Below are 22282 nucleotides of genomic sequence, written 5' to 3' on the forward strand. Positions count from 1 at the left end.
GTTGTGCCACAAACTCCTCTTCTACCCAGTTCTATTCAATACCTCCTCATTAGTTATATGATCTACCCATCTAATATTCAGCATTCTTCTGTAGCACATTTCGAAAGCTTCTATTCTCTTCCTGTCCGAACTATTTATCGTCCATGTTTCACTTCTATACATGGCTACACTCCATACAAATACTCTCAGAAACGACTTCCTGACAGTTAAATCTATACTCGATGTTAACAAATTTCTCTTCTTCAGTAACACTTTCCTTGCCATTGTCAGTCTACATTTTATATCATCTCTACTCTGACCATCATCAATTATTTTGCTCCCCAAATAGAAAAACTCCTTTACTACTTAAAGCGTCTCATTCCCTAATCTAATTCCCTCAGCATCACCCAAGTTAACTCGACTACATTCCATTATCCTCGTTACAGAGTAACATAAAATTCCAGCTATTACTATAATTCTTCTCATGAATGTATAAAATTAAGTTATTAACAGTAAAAAGTCCATAATCAATTTTTATAGATGTTCAAGGTTGATCATAGTATTTGTGCAAAACTTACAACTCACAAATGAAAGAAACAACATATGCTACCTTCTGTACATACCTTTCTTTGTTGCAAAACTGATATAGTGCACGCACAAAGCTCTCTGGGCTAGGAGGGGGAAAAAGAAAAATAGAGAGAAAGAAAGAAAGATTGTGAGTTTGTGTCCAGTAATACTGATATAGAGCAGTAGCTTGATAGTAATTGAAGGCAAGTGACTTGCATAAAGTTATTTAACACAAGTGGGTACATTATAACAAAAATCATTGCACATAATCTTTGGTTGTTAGACAAGTGTATCTGAAGCTGAAATTTATCAAAACCAACAGAATAGTTCAAAGCCTGCACAGATTGATCAGGAGCCTCCAGGAGATATGAACCTAAGAGAAGAACAGGCCATATTATAATTTCTCATTACAGTAGGAAAAGTTAAACACATCAAATAAAAATTGGAAATGTCTGGAGTGACCACCATTAATTTACATTTTTAACTTTCATTTATTAATATTTTTTTCAATTTCTACATTGTTTCCAGCTTGTTCAAAATGTTTCTACTGTAGTTTAGTTATTTTTAATATAGGACAGTTACTGAAACATGTGGATGAAATTCATAGAACTTTTAAGTTTATTTATGTTTATTTGTAGTATATTTTTGTACTTGGAAGTAACGGGGAGATTTAACATTTTGTTTTTTAGATAGCATAAAGTAGATGTTAAATCCTGATAATATATGTGTACCTAACACAGTTCCATGTTTATACTTATATCATGAGATTTTAATTTCATTGTATTCCTAACTTAAAAAAGTTAATTAGTAAACAATTGTATGAATGTTCACATTCTGTAGTAGATATGTGCAGCTTAATGTTCATTAATATGTGCAGCAAAGGGTTAGGCAGCTGTCTTGAAGATGAACCAACACAGCAGGATTACACCTATCCAGATGTTCCAACTGGTGCTATCTACAGTGTGGAGCAGCAGTGCGATCTTATGTTCTCCACACATAATGCTACTCTGTGTTCAGCAACTCTCGAGGAGGTAATATTAGGGGAGTTTTTGTTAATTTTTTAAAAAAAGCAGATTAACAAAAAATAAACTACTGAAGCCAACTTCTCTACTTTTTGTGTTTCTATTTTCCCACTCTTATTTTAGCTTCACAACAAATTAACTTCAACTTATATTTTATCTTTATCGTAAACAATAGTGATGTCTAACTGTGAGGCAGATTTAACGAAGAAGCTACAGAAAGCCTGAATGCAAATGAGAGAAGGAAGAATTCCTCCACTCTGTACTAAGAATGAACCAGACATCTAGGATCAAGGATGGAGATTTATACTATGCATGTAAAGGACAAGGAGATGAAAACACTTCTTTCACTCTAGCTGAGTTTGTATTTCATCTCTGACAAACATAACTTCACATTTAAACACATTAGTACACAAGATGGTGCCGTGCATTTTGGGACTGAATAGTTGTGTTCTTGGTACAGTTAGAAACACAGAAAATGTTACAAATGTAGGCAGACTGTGAAATAAAAATCAAGATAAGTGGTAAATTATATTTATGCACAAAATTGCTGAATATGATTTTATATTGCAGAAAAAGCAATATTAACATAGATCCACTGAAAATGCAAGAGGTTTGAACATTTCATTGGCTCACATAACAACAGAGTAGCAAGTATTTTTGCTACATAAATACAAATACAAATGTTTTATTCCACCTTTGAGCATATTTACATGCAGTTGGTGTCATCAGTGTTAACACACTAATAATAATAATATAAACTTCGACAGGGCGGATGTCATTAACTACAATATAATAACCCAAGATGGGTACAATACATATTTATGCAAATGTCAATAACAACAAGAAGTTTCCTAACAGATCGTAATTACAAGGTAAATTAACTACATAGTTCAGTGAATGACAAATAAATAATCAGACAGATAATTAACAATAAGTACATGAAACAATAATAAAATAGTTTCACACTGTGCCATATGTATAGTTTGCAGTTAATTTAGTGTTCATTCTCATAAGGAAAGTGGGTCACTTGTCAGATACTCAAGGAACTCTTGAGCAGAGTAAATTGCTTTACTTTTCATCCAACTTGAAGGACTAGTTTTAACTTTATTTAGTAGCACTGTGTAGGCATTTTCAGGTAATTTGTTGAAGTGACAGGACCAAGATATTTGTAACTGTCATGTGTCTTTGCAAGCCTAGCATATGACATATTAATTGTATGTCCACTTCTTATGTTATGGTCATACACTGCCCTCTTTAAGTCAAATTTGCTCAGATTCTCTTTAGCAGAGACAGTGCAGTTATACAAGGTGTACAACTTTGCTTCCACCGATTGCTGATAGGTGGCGACAATGGTAAGTAGCGGTTGAAAGAAACAGATCACAGACATCAGGCAGTTAGCCTGGACCTTGGTCAACATAACCTCATTCAAACATTAGTTGATTTGTGCCTGCATCATAAAGTTGTTCTTGATTGCAAATGTCATTTTATGAGCCTAATTCTCATTATTTGCAGTAGGTGTTACTGTTTTGTTTCAATATGAAGAAAGCAGCGACTGAGTCTGATCGAATGCTCTCAAGTACGTATGGTATGGATGCTGTTAGTGAAAGAACGTGTCGTGGGTGGTTTCAACACTTCAAGAATGGTGATTTTAATGTTGTAGACTGGCATAGTGGTGGAAGAGAGAAAGTTTTTGAAGATGCAGGATTGGAGATATTTCTGAGCGAAGACTCACATCAAACTCAAGAAGAATTGGCACTATTAGTGGGAGTGACACAGGAAGCCATTTCAAAACGTCTCAAGGCTACGGGCATGATTCAGAAAGAAGGAACTTGGGTCCCATGTAAGCTGAAACCATGAGACGTTGAACGGAGTTTGTGCCTCAGAGGCAAAAACGGACGGGATTTCTGCATCGCATTGTGACTGGGGACGAAAAATGGGTTCATTACGATAACCCTAAATGCAAAAAATCATGGGGATATCCTGGCCATGCTTTCATGTTGATGGCCAAACCAAATATTCACGGCTCCAAGATCATGCTGTGCATTTGGTGGGAACAGCTCAGCATCATGTGCTATGAGGCATTAAAATCAAGTGAAACAGTCACAGGTGCTCCTTATCAAAATCAATTAATGCGTTTGAGCAGAGCATTAAAAGACAAATGGCCACAATACAGCGAGAGCCACGATAAAGTGATTTTGCAGCACAACAACGCTCGACCCCACATTGCAAAAGAGGTCAAAACATACTTGGAAAAGTTAAAATGGGAAGTCCTACCCCACCTGCCATATTCTCCAGACGTTGTTCCCTCTGACTATCACCTGTTTAGATCAATGGTGCATGGCCTGGCTGACCAACACTTCCGATCTCATGAAGAAGTCACAAATTGGATTGATTCATGGATCGCTTCAAAAGATGAACAAGTTTTCCGATGCAGGATTCGTACACTGCCCAAAAGATGGGGGAAAGTAGTGGCCAGTGATGGATAATACTTTGAATGATATAGGTGTAACCAATTTGTTTGATTAAAGCCTCAAATGTTGGGGAAAAATGGCAGAAGCAAAGTTGTACACCTTATAAATATACAGGCCAGGCACTGTCATTATATTTAGTTTCTTAAAATAATCTTGACATCACTCATATGGGCATTTAGCATCAACAGGCCCATGTCACTAAGTTCGGCTGGTAACCTCTTCTCCTGACAAATAAAAGTTTATTCACAGTGCTTGCATCATTTGTTCCTGGAAGAGCAGAAAGCAGACTGACTACGTGCTAACTTATGACTCGCTCTTGAAATAAACTTATCACAAAATGCAAATGTTCTCACTATTAGAGTCATATACTCTTTAAAGTTGCTTCTGTTTCTATTATAAGCTGATTTTAAATATATTCGTTACATTTTATGCATTTGTTAGTGAATGACCTGGTTACACAAATTACAAACTAAAAACCTGAATTCTGAAGTTGAGCCTCAGTTCAACATACAGTTTTAAAACATTATTCCGAATGAATTTAGAACTAATTTTACTGTGTGAAAAGAAAAATTTATTTTAGAAAACTATAAAACTGAGGCACAATGGATGGCCAGTTCTTATCTTCAAGAAGCAAAATTAAACATGAATTAAAATCTTAGATAGGAATGGATGGGAAAAGACCGAAATCTGGAACAGCCATATGGTGAATTAAACCTGCTCTTTCTGAATGTGAATACAGTACTTAAAGCTCTGTGACACTTCGATTAGTATGTGTATTTTCATCTTCTGTCACACTTTCAACTGTAATCTCCGCTGTTATTGAGGATGTGATAGATTATATTACTATCAAAACTAAAATGAATATAATTTTTATGATTTTACATTATATTGGGTTTTAAGTCGGATATTTCCTATTGATTACCTTGCAAATAATAAGCCAATTACTGTCTAATACCACACATTTCGTGGACTGGTTAACTATTGAAATGTGACCTAGATTCCAACAGAAAATAATCATAAGGGAATGCAGCCTTTTATGTCAAATTTCACTGACGAACTCTTCTGAAGTAAATAGTAGAGTAGCATCATAATCTTGAGGCAGTATCAGCTTCCAGTAAAGATGATGAGAATGGAATTTGTCAAGACATTGTTTGAAGATTATTCTATTATTCAGTTAATAGCTCAAGAAGTGTTCATCAGGGAAAGAATTGTAAGTCTTCATGGCAATGTGCCTGTCCACAAATATGCTTTGGCAACAAGAAAATTGAATGCTATGAAGTAAAAAATTTCATTCATACATCATATTCTGTATATCCATTCATTAAGGAGAGCCTTCAGAAGTGTGATACACATGAAGCTACACATTAACAGACATAAGGAACCACGAGCATGCTAACAACAAATTATGACTAGTACTAATCTACTGAAAATTGGAGGTGTTCTCAGAAACCAAACAAAGTTGCTTTTCTTATGACGGCAGTTTATTTGCCCAGATCACATAAAATATCTAATGATTACCATTTTCAGTGGAATTAATTCGCTATCATCAGATCATTTGTATAGAAAAAAAATTTGTGCAGGGCCAAACCATTTTGTCAACTATTCACATTAATTGGACACAACTTACAGAGACAACATTCCATAGTAGCATCTCTCATCATACAATAAGAGAATAGCTGTGCGAACAGTGCACAGTGGTGACAAATAAAGTACATAAGAGGTGAAACTTCCTGGCAGATTAAAACTGTGTGCCCGACTGAGACTCGAACTCGGGACCTTTGCCTTTCGCGGGCAAGTGCTCTACCAACTGAGCTACCGAAGCACGACTCACGTCCGGTAGTCACACTCCGCTGCAGAGTGAAAATCTCATTCTGGAAACATCCCCCAGGCTGTGGCTAAGCCATGTCTCCGCTATATCCTTTCTTTCAGGAGTGCTAGTTCTGCAAGGTTCGCAGGAGAGCTTCTGTAAAGTTTGGAAGGTAGGAGACGAGGTACTGGCAGAAGTAAAGCTGTGACTACCGGACGTGAGTCGTGCTTCGGTAGCTCAGTTGGTAGAGCACTTGCCCGCGAAAGGCAAAGGTCCCGAGTTCGAGTCTCGGTCGGGCACACAGTTTTAATCTGCCAGAAAGTTTCATATCAGCGCACACTCCGCTGCAGAGTGAAAATCTCATTCTGGATACATAAGAGGTGTCTAAAATGTTTTCATGTTGTGTCCGTGTTGACATCTGATAGGATGTTTCCTGTCAGCTGTCAACAAGAACTTTACATGAAAACATTTTATACACCTCTTATGTCCTTTATTTGTAACTATTGTGCACTGCACTGTTCATACAGATATTCTTTTACTGTATGACGAGAGATTTTTCTATAGAATGTCATCTCTGTAAGTTGTGTAATCATTGTGTATTTTTGTGTAAGAACTGGGCGAATAAACTTCTGTAATAAGAACAACAGCGTTTTGATATATATGTTATACATGCCATATTAATGCCCATAAATCTACCTGATGATGGAGGTTTAAACATTCAAAACACACTTTGGAAATAAATAAACAGTGACTGGCAACACTGAACTTGTTGTTTCACTCAATAAAACCCCCTTCTGTGCCCTAGAGAGAGTTGTCTATATGGAAATTATATCTGTTTCTAATAAAGTGTTTGTGAAGTACTGCGTTCATCTTAAACTTACTCTCATTGTTAAACACAAATATAATTTGGGAGTGTGTATTGACATGTAAGTACAATAGTCCATGGGCCCCTGAAGAGTGTTGAACAAGACATACAGTTGTCAACTTCACACAGTGTTCTTGTTGCTTACTTCTATAGAGTAAATACTCTGTTGACCATAGTCTAACTGCCCCAAGATTATACCATAGGTCAGAGTTGAGTGAAAGCATGCTAGCAATTGTGTATGTGGGTCAACACAGTGAATGAGATTTCTGAGTACAAAATAGACAGAACTGAGCTTTCTGGTTAAAGTATTAACATGCTGGTGCCAACTCAGTTTGTTATCCATTTGGATGCCCAAGAACATCACAGATGGAAGCTCTTCTAGTGCATGTCCATTGTTTTTTATTTTTGCTGCTTGTAAGTTACCTGTATGTGTTTCAGTTGCATAATATTATTGTTTTTAAGATTAAAGGTGAAGCTGTTGCCTGTGAATCAGTTGTAAGCCTGTTTCATTATTCTCCTTTGCTATGTGTGATGTAGTTGTGCTTGGACCCTCTATCAAAAAACTTTTTGACCTATTCACCAGGTTTCTGAGTGAATAATTTTTTGAACCCTTTGGTTATGCCAACAATAATAGATGGGTATTTTACATACCATTCACAATTGCACTTCAGGACCAGAATCTTTCACTGGAAACAAAATATACTGACTTAAACAAACTATCTTGAACAGTAGTTGCACATTTTTTATTTATTTTTTTTTATTTTTGCCTTAAGTGCAGATTCTTAAATTCTTTCACTGGCAGTCCAAGAACGTATCACCTTGCTCTTATATTACTGTCTTTTATGGTTTTAGATACTAGGTTCAATTTTTCTCAAAGGGTTGTTAACCATAATGTTGCCTATGCTGTATGTTCAACTTACTGGGTGTTGTCATTACCTATAATCACAGATATCCATACTTATTGTATCACTTACATTTTGTTTACAATTCTAAGAATCTAAATGTATTTTTTATGATTTATGATACATCTGTTACTGCAAAATTGATTCATTCTTCCAGGAATTTACAATTAAAAAAAAATGTTAACAAGTAAAACAAGACAACATTCATGTGCCCAAGACTCTAACATCTTCACCACATCAGTGCACTGACTGCCAGTGTTTTATAGTGTTTGATAATCTGTCAGTCATTGATTAAAAGAATGGTAACATATATTTTTATATCTACAATCTTGGAATGCAAAGCATTTCACAGAACATTGAAACACATGAAACATGGCTGTCTGAAGGGACTAGACTGGATGAATGTCATGAATACCTTGTACTAAAAACATGGTGAGGCCACTTGTGTCGTTGCAGTTGCACTATTTTACTGAGCTGGTGTGTTTCCTGGAAATAAGTTTCCTTAGTGATCAAATTGTTAAATTTAAGGCATTTTGCAGTGAATTAACTTTTTTTATTCCAGCAAATGCATATAATCCAACTTTGCTTTAGCTGGCACACAATTCTCTAATTAGAAGCCTGGCATTTTTCTCTGCTCCTAAATGGATTTTTCTGCTGATGGTAAAACTCAGTTTCAGCTGAACTGTTATCTTCACAACTGCTATATAAAATGCAAAAATAATTCCGTGTACATTTGCCCCCTTTTCCAGGGTTCAAACTTGAGTCATCTACTCTGGTACAAAATGTTCAGTCCACTCCTTTCTAACACAAAGGAAGAGATGTGAAACCCAAACCAATTCAAAAGAAAATTAAAAGCATAACTCATTATCCACTCCTGCAAATTATCTGATTATTTAGATTCAATGACTGTTAGTTGTATGGACAGTAGCAGTGTACCTTGTAAAGCTCTGTGACAGTTAGTAATGTGTTACATACAGGGCTCTGTATTTGCAAATGTAGCTGACTATTCTCATTAAAAATAGCTTTGCAGTCAAGTAAATATTAAGCTACCAATAGCAAATAAACAGCAGCTGTTTAATATAAAATGGCAGCTGTTTAATATAACTGAGGAAGCAGCAGCCTGTTTCAAGGTAGCAGCTTTTTTCATAATTTCCTTGTTTAAATTACACTAGCATAAGCACAAATCATATTAAACAGTATAGTGTAACATTCCTTGTTCTTAAGCATGAAGTGAATAGAAATTAATTAGATCCAAAACTACAATTTTTTACGCGTTATGTATGCTTCAAGTACTGCATGAAGCATGTTGCAATTATTATTATTGTTGTTGTTGTTGTTTCTAGAACAAGTGATGTCACATTCATAATTTGTGCTTAGTGTGTGTAATATGTTTTGTTGAGAATTGTTCTCCAAATCTGATTGATGCAAGTATCCTGTGATTTATGCAAGTATCCTGAGTTCTTGTTGGAGTTTGCTACTATCTAACTTACAGTTTGTGGATGGTATTTTTAAGAAGAACTGCACTTTAACAAAAAATTGTACTCCATTTCAAATTGCTGAACTCACAACCTAGCTGTCAGAAAACTCACTGTATCTGCTATATCTGCATCTACATCTACATACATACTCTGCAAGCATAGAGGAGGGCACCTTGTACCCCGACCAGTCATTTCCTTTCAAGTTCCACTCGCTAATAGACAGAGAGAAAAACCCCTAATTTCCCATACTTTCTAAATCCATGAAGATTTATGGACAGAAGCTTTTCCATTTTGAGGAAATTTGTTGTATGAGAACTGAGAATATGTTTGAGAATTCTGCAGCAAACTGATGTTGAGCATATAGTCTATAATTTTGCATATCCATTCTTTTGCACTTCTTATATAAAAGAGTCATGTGCACATTTTTCTATTTGGTTGGGACTTTGCACTGGGTGAGAAATTTGTGACTATTGCAAGCTAAGTGAGGGGCCGATGCAGTAGTGTACTGTCTGTAAAACAGAACTGAGATTCCATCTGGACTGGCAGCTTATTTGTTTTCAACTCCTTCAGTTGCTTCACCAGGGGTAGCCTCTTACTATGTCTTCCATATGGGAATCTGAGCAGTGATTAAATGATGGTATGTTTGTATGATCTTCCTTCATGTATAATTTCTTAAACACGAAGTGTAACACTTCAGCTTTCCTTTTGTTGTCTTCTATTGCCACACCAGACTGATCAATGAGTAACTATATAGAAGCCTTCGACACTATTAGCAATTTTACGTAGGACCAGAATTTTCTTTGGTTTTTGGCAATATCTTTTAGTAAAATGTGATAGTGATAGTTGCTGTATGCATCGCTCATCGAGCTTTTTACAGACACATGAATTTCTGTTAACTTTGCCTGTCGTCATTTGTGCAATCTTTTTTGAACCAAGAATGCGATTGTCCGTGCTTCCCAAGTGTTTACAGGTTTTACTGTTAAACCCCAGTGGGTCTTGCCCTTCCTTAATCCACTTACTCAGTTCATACGTTTCCACAGTGCAATTCACAATCCATTTAAACTTTTCCTGTAATTCCTCCATATCCATCATATTGTGTCATAGTAATTGTATGTGTGTGAGAGAAGCTAACAACTGCTTATCTGCTGTTTCTAGCAAAAATACTCTCCTTGCCTTTGTGATGGATTTATTAACTTAAAGTCAGTCTGTTTTTAGGTACAAGGTTAAAATATTTCCACTTTACATGTGCTGTCGAACTGGCTGCCCAAGACAGTATTTGAAAAACGTGTTCATAAGTACTAGACAAGATTACCTGTCCATATCACCTGACACCTGACATCCCAGTCTAGTCTCAGTAATTAAAGCCACCTCCAACTAACATTGTGTGATCTAGGTATTTGCTGAATGTAGACTTTCTTTGAATGATACTAAAACTGTCACCGTGGATTTCATGGCCAGTAAAAACCTCCAATAATTAACTTGAGTTCACCTAGATCTGTTACACACATCTGGATGACTTTACAGGTTTAACTTCGATCTTGACAGAAGTAATATTTTTGTTGACTACAGTAAAGACCCCCAACCCAACAATGATCACTTATTTGTCTTTTTCATGTATTTCAATACCTTTCGATGCCTTGTTTTCTGCTTTGGGTGTGTAGTAAAATCTGGAATTTTGTTACAAATACTTCAACAATTTACAGTTAAAATTTTGACATTCAGTGTGTCTTTACTTTGTGCCTCATGTGATTTCACTCTCTGTGTATCAACTGGTGAGCACTCATCAGAGGACCTCAAACTACCACCTAGCCTAAAAAGAAAAACCATGAGCACTCTACAAGTACTTCCTTTGTGTAGTGCACCACTGACCTATCAATGGGAATCCTACAATTCTTCATCCCATAACACTGGTCTGCAAATCTCAGCCAAGGCCGTCACAGAATCGATGGAACCTTTGGTTGATCCCCTCCACTTGACTCAAACCGAAAGGAGCCCAGTCAATTCTGGGAATAATGCTGCAAATTGTGAGCTCTGCTCACATCCTGCACTTGAAGCCAGCTGTCTTTAACACTTCTGCCAGCTGCACACATAATATGAGGATGGTCTCAGAATCCAAGTGATAGACATCACTGGTGCCAAAGTGAGCCACACGTTGCAGAGAACTGCACACTGCATGCTCGATAGCTGCAGTCAGAGCCTCTTCTACACCTTGGATGAGGCCAATTGGCAGACATATCAAGTGCAAACTGAATTTCTTTCCGGTCCTGAATACTATTTCCCTAAGGGACTCCATAATACATCTCATATTGGAGCTCCTGATAACTAGAAAACCCATCCCTTTATGTGTCTGCTCAGAACCTGCTGAAGGAGTGGCCACCTGTCCACTCACAGGGTGAATGGATGAGCCCAGACACACTGCCTCGAGCAACGTGAATGTGTTACGACCTACCACTCACCCTGCAGTGAGGATGGATCTACCACATTGGGTACACTGCAAGGTAGGCAAAACAATCAATACCTGAGATGTTCCTTGTAACCCATCAGATACTCTGCCACCTCTACACCCCTAGGCCAGCTCCTCCTGCGTCCAAACAGAGCATGCACACATCCTACCCATACTAGTACTAACCAGAATTAGCTATAAAAGCTCACAGAGAGGGCTAAATAATTAACTTCATTATATAGATAAAAAATCTACTCACCAAGCAGCAGCAGAACACACACATAAAAGACTGTTGTGATTTGCAAGCTTTCAGAGCCAGTGGCTCCTTCTTCAGGCACAAGAGTTGAGGGGGCGGGAAGAAGGATGAAGGAAAAGGACTGGAGAGGTCTAGGAATAGGGGCAGATTTCTGGAAAGTCACCTAGAACTCCAGGTGAGGGGAGACTTACCGTACGGGATGAGAATGAAAGACCTTTCTTCGAAGACCAGGTACTACTAAAACATTCTGTATGAGTTGTTAAGAGTGAAAAGCTAAGTGCATTGTACATTACAGGTGTGGGAGGAAGATGGTGAAAAATAGACGGGAAAGACTATGAAAGATATAGAAAACTAAAATGGAGTGAAGTAAAGAGTAGTTACAGTGAAGAAAAGCTGAGACAGGCCAGGTAGGTGGCAAGAACCAAGGACATATTGTAGTGCTGATTCCCACCTGCAGAGTTCTGAGAAACTGGTGCCTGGGGGAAGAATCCAGATGGCACTTATGCTGAAACAGGCACCAAGGTCACGGATGTCATGTTGTAGAGCATGCTCTGCAACAGGGTACTGCGATTTGCCAGTATACACCCTCTGCCCATGCCCGTTCATCCTAATTGATAATTTGGTGGTAGTCATGCCAATGCAGAAGGCTGAACAGTGTTTACATAATAACTGGTACATGACGTGTCGTTTCACAGGTGGCTCTCCCTTTGATACTGTATGTTTTGCCAGTTACAGGGCTATTATAGATGGTGGTAGGGGGATGCATAGGGCAAGTCTTGCAGCAGGAATTGTCACAAGGGTAGGAGCCATAGCATAGCGAGATGGATGCAGAAGGGGCGTAGGGTCTGACAAGAATATTGTGGAGATTGGGAGGGCAACAGAAAGCTATTCTAGGTGCAGTGCGCAAAATTTCAGACAGAATGGATCTCATTTAAGGGCATGATTATAGGAAGTCATGCTCGTGTCAAAGTAGCTGATTGACACATTCCAGACCAGGATAATACTGAGTCACCAATGGTGTGCTCCGAAGCTGTTTTGTGGAAAGATCAGCAGTACCAAGTCTGGGTGTGATAGCCCAGGAAATCTACTTGTTAACTAGGCTGGTGGAGAAATTATGTGCAGTGAAGGCTGAAGTGAAAGTGCTGGTGTATTGCTGTAAAGAGTCTGCATCCTAACAAATACGTTTGCCATGGATGCCAAGGCTCTATGGGAGGGAATGTTTGACATGGACATGTTGTCAAAATGTAAGTACTGTTGTTTGTTGGTAGGTTTAATGTGGATGGAAGTGTGTTGCTGGCCTTTGGTGAGGACAAGATCAACATCAAGGAAAGTGGCATGGGATTTGGAATAGGACCATGTGAAATTTAATTGGGAGAAGGTATTAAGAGATTCCAGGAATTTTAGCAGGTCAGCCTCACCATGAGTCCATATTGTAAAGATGTCATCAATGTATTAAAACCAAACCAGGGGCTGATGACTTATGGATCTCAAGAAAGCCCCCTCCAAGCGACCTATGAAAATGTTGTCATAGGAAGAAGCCATCCTGCTTCCCATGGCCGTACCCCTTATCTGTTTGTATGTCTGCCCCTCAAAGGTGAAGTAGTTGTTGGTAAGTATAAAGTTGTTTAAGGTGAGTAGGAAGGATGTCATAGGTTTGGAATCAGGTGGGTGCTGACTGAGGAAATGTTCAGCAAGAGACAGACCATATACATGGGGGATGTTGGTATAGAGGGAGGTGACATCAGTGGTGACAAGCAAGGGGTGTGGTTGGAGTGGACGGACACAGATTTCAGACAATTGAGGAAATGGTTGGTATCTTTGATGTAGGAGGGGAGTCTTTGTACTAAGGGTTGCAGGTGTTGATCCACTAAGGCAGATATACATTCTATGGGTGCTTTGAAGCCAGCAACTATAGGACAGCCAGGATGGATCTTAAGAAGAAGGTAAAAGGTGGGGGTGCATGGTTTGGGTGGGGTGGGAAGTTCTACGGATTGAGGTGTTAGTCCTCATGAGTAGCCTGAGGTTTCCTTCTCATCCCATACAGTAAGTCTCCCCTTAACCTGTGGTTCTGGGTGACTTTCCTGAAATTACCCTTTTTCCTGGACCTCTCCAGTCCTTTTCCTTCACCCTTCTTCCCTCCTTTTCAACCCTACTGCCTGAAGAAGGAGCCACTGGCTCTGAAAGCTTGCCAATCACAACAGTCTTTTATGTGTGTGTTCTGCCGCCACCTTGGTGAGTAAATTTTTTATCTATACAGTGAAATAATTTTATCAATAGTTGATTGTTTTCATTGTTGTAAATAACTTGATACCCTCCTGATCTGTTGGAGGCTGATGCCTTATCTAGTTGTGTAGCTGGCCATTAAAAAGAAGTTACAGCTGTGCTATGGACTGCTCAAAGCCACACTTTACAGTTACTGAAACATTATATTGCATCTCTCAAATACAAAAACACACAAGGAATTTAAGAATTAAACCATCAAAAACACAGAAAGAGCTAAATATGTAACTTGCTGCTGTGCTTGTGAGCCACAAGTTGCAGCTGGGAGATGATTACGTATGTTTTTCGTTTGAAATCTTACAAGCATTTTCGTAACCAATAAAAATTCAGTATCATAAATTAAATATTATCGATATTGGGCTGAGAATCTGTAGGGGACATGGAGAAACGATTTTATACTTTTTAGCCTAATTCAGTTGCTGGCTCTTAAAAACAAACAAATGAGAACTGCGGTACAGACTGCACAAACCAACACTTTCTAGTTAACCAAAATGCAAGATTACACCTCTTAAATACAAAAACATACAAGGAATTTAAGAGAATTAAACTAAAAATAAGTAAATAAAAAATATATGATTTGCTGCCCTGCTGGCATTGATTGAAACATGAGTACTGCTGTAATACAACTGCCAATCACTCTCACACTGCCAAAAAGTAAATGCTAACTGCTATATGATGATAAATTCTTTACCATTGACCCATAAGAATCAGCTTCCTCCTTTGGTTCCCATTGTGCAAAAACTAAAAACACCAGTTAAACTCGAGACAACCTGGAAGTCACTTCTCCCACACTGGTGTGCACCCCTCGTGTGTGTGTGTGTGTGTGTGTGTGTGTGTGTGTGTGTGTGGAAGCAAGTCATTTTCTCTGTTGTTCATTCAGAAGCAACACTGTATTGTTCAAAATCGTCTAAGGACTCTGAATAAGGTTTTAAAGTACACAGCGTTACATTCACAGTAGTACATCATTGTATGCCTCAAACAAATTGCAAAATTGTTTGTAGAGTTTGGGAAGAAATTATATAAATCTAAAACTAATATAAACTGTGATAAAATATTGTCATATTAAACAATGGCATATCCAGGATGGAACAATGGCAATATTACGCAAAGTGTAGATTGCTACTCATCATGTAGCAGAGATGCTAATTTTCAGAGAGGCACTACAAAAAGACTGTCAAACAAGTAACCTTTTGGACAAAAAGGCCTTCATCAGAATTAAACACACACACACACACACACACACACACACACACACACACACACACACGACCACAGTCTGTGGCTGCCAAGGCCAGACTGTGAGCAGCAGTGCACGATGGGAGAGTCTGGGTGGTGGGGATAAGGAGGAGGCTGGGGTTGGGAGGAGGAGGGGTGGCAGGATAGGGATGGGGGACAGTGAAGTGCTGCTTGAGGGGACATAAAGGGATGAGGTGGAGAGAGGGTAGGGCATCTAGGTGCAGTCAGAAGGTTAGACAGCGAGGATGGGGAGGAGGGAAAGGAAAAAGAGAGGAGTAAAAAGACGGTGGGTGCATTGGTGAAATAGAGTTCTGTGTAGTGGTGGAATGGGAACAGAGAATGGGATAGGTGTGTAAAGGACAACGACCAGAGAAGGTTGAGGCCAGGAGGGTTACGCAAACGTAGGACATATTGCAGGGAGAGTTCCCACCTGCATAATACAGAAAAGCTGGTGTTGATAGGAAGGATCTGCTCCCTCCTCTGTCTAACCTCACGACTGCACCTAGCTGCCCTACCCTCTCTCCATCTCGTCTCTGTATGCTCCCACAAACAACACTTTACCATCCTCCATCTCTACCAAGTGGTCCCTCCCTCCTTACACCCACCACCCATCCTCCTCCTTATGCCCACCACCCAGACTCCTTCTCTTTTCACCCACTGCTGCTCGTAGTCTGGCCTCGGCAGCCAGAGAGTGTGGTCATGTGTGTGTGAGTTGCGTTTGTATGTTTGTGTGTGTGTGTGTGTGTATTGTCTAATTCTGATGAAGGCCTTTTTGGCGGAAAGGTTACTTGTTTGACAGTCTCTCTCTCTCTCTCTCTCCCTTTTTTTTTCTGTGACTCAGCAATCCACTACGTGTGACTCAGCAATCCGCTACGTGGCGAGTAGCAATCTATCCTTTTCAGAATGTTGTCATATTAATTATACGAACTAACAAATGGTTATATTTAACTAAAAATATGAACCTTGAAAATAAATTATGTATAATGCAATGAAAGGTAGAGCTGTAATTTAATTCTTGCAGGTATGTGAGAGGCTGTGGTGTCAAGTGGGTCCTTTGTGTTCTACAATCTTGAGACCAGCTGCTCCAGGCACATCCTGTGGCTGGAACATGGTGAGTTCATTTAGTGCACCATAAAGGATGTAAATGTTAGGCTCTAGCTAATGACTCTTAAAAATTCATGTTCTCTACAACAGAAACACTCAGTGAAGGCATTTTTTATTTCTTTTTGAGTACTATTGAATTTCAGCTTCTCATTGAAAGTAATTTGTTAAATACTTATATTGTGACAGGCATAACATCATCGTACAATGTGTATTGGAATTTACTGTACCCGTAGATCAAAATAAATGACTTCCTCATGACAGCTATGAATACAGCAGATCTGTTTGTGCACACAGATATTTATGTGTCTCCCGGTCATCCTTCAAGACTCTTAAAGGATCTCATGAGTTATGCTTTCAAAGGCTTCCTTAACACTTCGGTGCAATACTTTGTACCGGTAAGTTTTGTACTGATGTTGAGACATAGGGAATTCTGTTATTTCCAGTAATGAATTGCCTCGCATGGTAAGGTCTGTGATTCCTGCTCGTCATTTCAGTGGGGCTTAAGGTATTGCTGAACCATGCCTAATCTAGCGGTCTCGAAATTGTTCATGGAGGAAATCATGCACCTGAATGAAAAATGTTCTGGAACTCTTGTCCTGCTGTAACAGGGCATGACCCACAATTCCCTTGTTTTTGATGGGAGGTACTAACCACATTTGGTATGTGTCCAAATAAAAATTTTCTTTAGCATACCCATCCAAATAATATGGTCCAAACAGATATCATGATCATTGTATGGATTACATTTTGTAAATTTCCAATATTTGCTTGAGGCAGTTGCTTGACATCGTCAGATGGTGGCTGCTGGTTACTGCTAGCAAATAGCAACCTTCTGTGTCCACAATGTGACAGTCTTGTTATGGAGGCCACTTTTGAAAGTCCTATGCCTTCTTAATGAGACTGCCACAGTGTGGATGCCAGCCAACAAACCTTGGCATGTGACAGCTCACTGCTCCATCTCATTTTCAAATTATTCATTCACAAATATCATTCTAAATCGTTCAAGTTTCAAATAATTTTTAAGGTGGTCAAGTATTGTTGACGATGGTTCTTAAAGCTTAGTTTCCTTTTGTGAATGGATTTCATTTGTGACTAGTTGAGTGACAGTGGGATGTTTCCTCTCATGTATCCTCTCTTTGAAATTGTTGAAAAGAAAAATGTTTCTCCCAATCAAGCAGAGTTTCTTGATAAGGTGGGATTTTGCCAAAGTGATCTTTAAATGCTTGGCCGAAAGCTTAAATGTTTAGGAGTCTTTCCATTGTGCCCAGATGTGACTTCAACACTTCCTTTATGAGTTGCATATGAAGGGATCATAAAGTTTCAACCCTTGAGTGGAAATACAGTGCGTATTTAGTGCTCTTATGTACTGGAATATCAATGTAAACTCCATCCACAGGCCATGGTGGGCCCATCAGTACTGACCGACTGCTGTGTCATCCTCCACCAATGGCATCACTGGATGCAGTATGGAGGGCCATGGGGTCAACACACCACTATCACAGCCATTGCCAGTTTTCATGACCTTGAGCCATTACTACTCAGTTAAGTAGCTTCTCAATTGGCACCACAAGGCTGAGTGCATCCTCTTACAGTGCTCTCATCAAGGAAAAATCCCTGGCAGTACCGGGAATCGAAGCTGGGTCCTATCCAGGGCAGTCTTTCATGCTAACCCTCTCAGCTATTTAGGTGGACTTATACAGTGGAAGTGCAGTGTGGTTTTTTTTTATGTTATTGCTATAGAGAAAAGAAGCAAGGTAGTTGCAGTGGTACATTGTCCTTTGTGCAGTTATTTATCATTTACTCTTTTACAAGAGAAATCAGCAAAGGAAATCTTTGGGGAAATAGAGGTTGTGTATAGCAAAAATAGTGCAACAACATATAAGACTATGAAAAAGGATAAAGGAGTGTTTCATTGTAATCATTCAGATTCACCAAAAAGTAATTGTCTGCCTCTGATGGAGAAACTAAGGATCATCATGAAGGCGGAAGATTTGTTTTTTCTGGTAAATGCATTACCATACAAGTGGTTGGTATGAAATGTAGGATCAGTGCTCAAGATCCTGCATGATCTACTGCACATGGCAAAATAGTTGCCCGAAGAGTCCGTAGTTTGTTAATGTCCATTGGAAGGGACATACATTGCAAATGATGAGAATATTAAGAAGTAAGGAAGACAATTTGTCCTGCCATGGATTCACCATTTCACCATAAAAATGAAGGAGGAGAAGAGAATAATGGAAGTACATGGATTCCCTCCCACCAAATAAGATAAAGACACTGTCCTCTCCGAGGAAGAGTCTGTCTTTTGTCAAGAAGTCATCCTCACCAACTATATGAGAAGGAGGCTGCTCAATATTGCATAGTGTAAACAAAATTTTCTGACCAGCCAAGAACCTGAGATTATGCAGACACGAAGAGGAATGACTGTAGAAGAAGTGTGACTCTTGCACAACAGTGCCCATACTCACACTGCTCAAGGACATGTGCCTCTTTGTTCATGCTGAGGCTACAGAATCTTACCATATTTATTTATCAGATGTGCCACCCAGAATTTTTTTCCCACTATCTAAAGCTAAAAGAACCAATTTGTCGATGGTGATGATGTGATTATTGTGGTGGAAAACATATTCCAAGGACAAATTGAGCACTTTCACTGTCATGGCATATGAGAGGTAAAATATCACCGGAAAATGAAATTTCACAAAATCCTATACAGAGAAAGACTAATAAACACACAAAGGTCAAGGATTTCTAGTTTTTTTTCTGTCCAAAGATATGAACTTTGTATAGACAGCCCTCGAATCTAAATTGCTTTGAAGAGACCTTTCCAGCATGTGTGATTAGAAATTCTATAGATCATTCTTGCATGACATTTCTGCTATATAAAAGTTAATTGTGATTGACTTATATTTACAACATAATTATTAAAGAGGTGCTGATGTATAAGTAGGGTCCAGAAACTGAAAATATCTTTTAGAACATTTTTGGCACTATCAACACACTTTCAAAAATGTATACTACCATGGATTTTTTTTTGAGGGGTGGGGGGTGCTTACTTCAGGACCACCACTTTTTTTAATACAAATTTCAGTAGTTGTTGAGTTTTACTCACAACATACTATTTAAAGAGATACTGATGTGTAAGTATGATCCTGAATCTGTAAATATTGAATACAACATTAATTGTGAAAAGTTGCATCTACTATGAAACTTAAACTTTGGTTTAAGTTTAACTGAAAAGTTTAAAACGTTTATGGTATCTGGTAGAAGCCTGCATAAAAAAAATCACACACACACAGTGAAGTGGCAAAGAAACCGGTATAGGCTTGCATATTCAAATACAGAGACAAATACAGAGATATGTAAACAGACAGAATACAGCACTGCAGTCGGCAAAGCTTATATAAGACAACAAGTGTCTGGCGCAGTTGTTAGATTGGTTGCTGCTGCTACAATGGCATGTTATCATGATTTAAGTAGGTTTGAACGTGGTGTTGTAGTCGACAAATGAGCAATGGGACTCAGCATCTCCAAGGTAGTGATGAATCAGTGATTTTCTCATACAACCATTTCATTAGTGTACCGTGAATATCAGGAATCTGATAAAACATCAAATCTCCTACATTGCTGCAGCCAGAAAAAGATCCTGCAAGAATGGGTCCAATGACGACTGAAGAGAATCATTCAGTGTTGCAGAAGTGCAACCCTTCCACAAATTACTGCAGATTTCAGTGCTGGGCCATCAACGAGTGTCAGCGTGTGAACCATTCAATGAAACATCATTGAGATGGGCTTTCGGAGCTGAAGGCCCGCTCGTTTACCTTTGATGAGTGCACAACACAAAGCATCATGCCTCGCCTGGGCCCGTCAACACCGATATTGGACTATTGATGAGTGGAAACATGTTGCCTGGTCAGAGAAGCCTTGTTTCAAATTGTATCGAGTGGATGGATATGCACGCGTATGGAGACAACCTCATGAATCCATGGAACCTGCATGTCAGCAGGGGACTGTGCAAGCTGTGCATTGTTATTGGTTGAGTTTGGACTTCATTATTAGAAGTGCATCAAACACTATGGTTTCTGAACAGTTCATCAGTATTATTCAAAGTTCCATCTATATAGGTTAAGAATATGTTTGAAGCCAATGTTCCTCTGTTATGAGTTTCATTTTAATCCTGTAATGCAGTTTACAGTATAAGTTCTTACATACAGGAAGTGAAATTCCAGTACTACCAATAAATAACATATTAAAGTACAAGAAACAACCACAAGGAGGAAAGAAGAATAGCTTACAGAAGGTTGGAAATGAGGAGCAGGTCATGCAGACCACACATTAAGAAGGAACAATCTGTTTTGAAGATAAAGGAAGACAAAGCTCTGTTTTAAACGCTAAACCTAATGTAGTAAATGTGCTAGGAAAGCAGTTATTTTGAGAAATTCTGCTGCCTCCTCTGTTATATTGAACAACCACTGTTTATCTCATACTGATTCTTTGATTACCAAATGACCACTGTAATATTTATCACAGAAGAATAGTTACATATATGCTGTAAGAGTTGAAATCTGTTAATGTTGACCATAGTTACTTGGCACTCAGGTAACAAGATCTTCCAGAAGTAATCAAATACTTTATAGAAAGAGTATCTAATTTGGTATATTTTGAATTTCTTTTGAATTCCTAGTTTGTGCTCAACATCTTGATTTATGTTTGATCAGTAACTTATTGAAAACATCTGTGTTACAGTACAGAATCCCACTCAGAATCCAAGAAAAGTAGGTTAAGACTAAAACAAAGTGACAACTGTGTCTTGTATGATAGTGATGTAAATATAAGCTATTGCAGTTTTTTATCCCATTAGCAACAAATACCATTGAGGAATAAATGTACTCTAGAGTGAGTGTAAGCATTCCAGATCATTGAAGGGGCCTCTGAAAAGTGTGTGTTACCTACCTTAATCAAATTTCTTATCACCCTTTCTGCTGAACAACATGGAGTAAAATACTGTGAAAAATCATCCACAGCTGTATGTCAATAATTATATAAATAATTCATTAATATATTATGTTCAAAAAGTAATGTAGTGATTTAGGAAAATGATTTAGGTCAAAAAGTTGTTGAAAGTGGCCTCCATTATATGATTCACTTAACTGAATATGATGTTGCATACACTTAAACATACGTTGTAACAATGGTTTTGGTATTATAACAACACGTAGATCAATTTCAGCTTTCAGTAATAGTGTGAGGGCGAGTTTTGTAAGTAGCATCCTTAAAGTAGCCCTGCAAAAAAGGTGGAGATTAATCAGGAAACTGAGGGGCCACAACCCCCTTTGATCAAAGTTTTCCATGAAAACACTTCTCTAAGAAAGTCATGTCATTTTTGGCTGTATAAGTGGTATCATTGGCCTCATGAAATTACGAGTTCCATAGCTAGTGTACAAGCACAGTGTTTACAGATAGTTGCACTATCTATACATAGTGCTCACCGTTCACCGTGCCATGAAAGAATGTGTTGAAGACTGGCATACATGATACTACACATAAACAACAACATTTTCATGCATACAGAGGGGATTCATGCAACTGATGTGGATTTTCTGTTGCGAGATGCACAAATTCTGTGCATTCACATATTGATCAAGATGGAAGCACATTATGTCATACCAAAACCAGTCATCAAGTTTTTCCTCATCTGGAATTACTGATATAATGATCCACTGACAGAAAGCTAAAGCACTTATGCAATGCCCTGCAGGCACTGTCAATGGAGATATCAGACTAGTTAGTTAGGCACTGCACAGATCTTATGGAACTTCAAAGACTATACTGCTTGCATTCAGTCGATATTCCTTTTATCGATACTTACACT

General features: G+C 38.4%; 1 protein-coding gene across 1 annotated transcript in view; it reads left to right on the forward strand.

Moving 5' to 3' along the window:
• The window catches only part of LOC126413038 (A disintegrin and metalloproteinase with thrombospondin motifs 12-like), a 354477-nt gene that overhangs the window by 215608 nt on the left and 116587 nt on the right, over positions 1-22282 (forward strand). The window contains exons 9-10 of the mRNA XM_050082933.1: positions 1424-1577; positions 16328-16417. Of these exons, the coding sequence (XP_049938890.1) occupies positions 1424-1577; positions 16328-16417 (244 nt within the window). The remainder of the gene's footprint in view (positions 1-1423; positions 1578-16327; positions 16418-22282) is intronic.

This window comes from Schistocerca serialis, chromosome 7 (genome assembly GCF_023864345.2).
Source record: "Schistocerca serialis cubense isolate TAMUIC-IGC-003099 chromosome 7, iqSchSeri2.2, whole genome shotgun sequence".
Lineage (NCBI taxonomy): Eukaryota > Metazoa > Arthropoda > Insecta > Orthoptera > Acrididae > Schistocerca > Schistocerca serialis.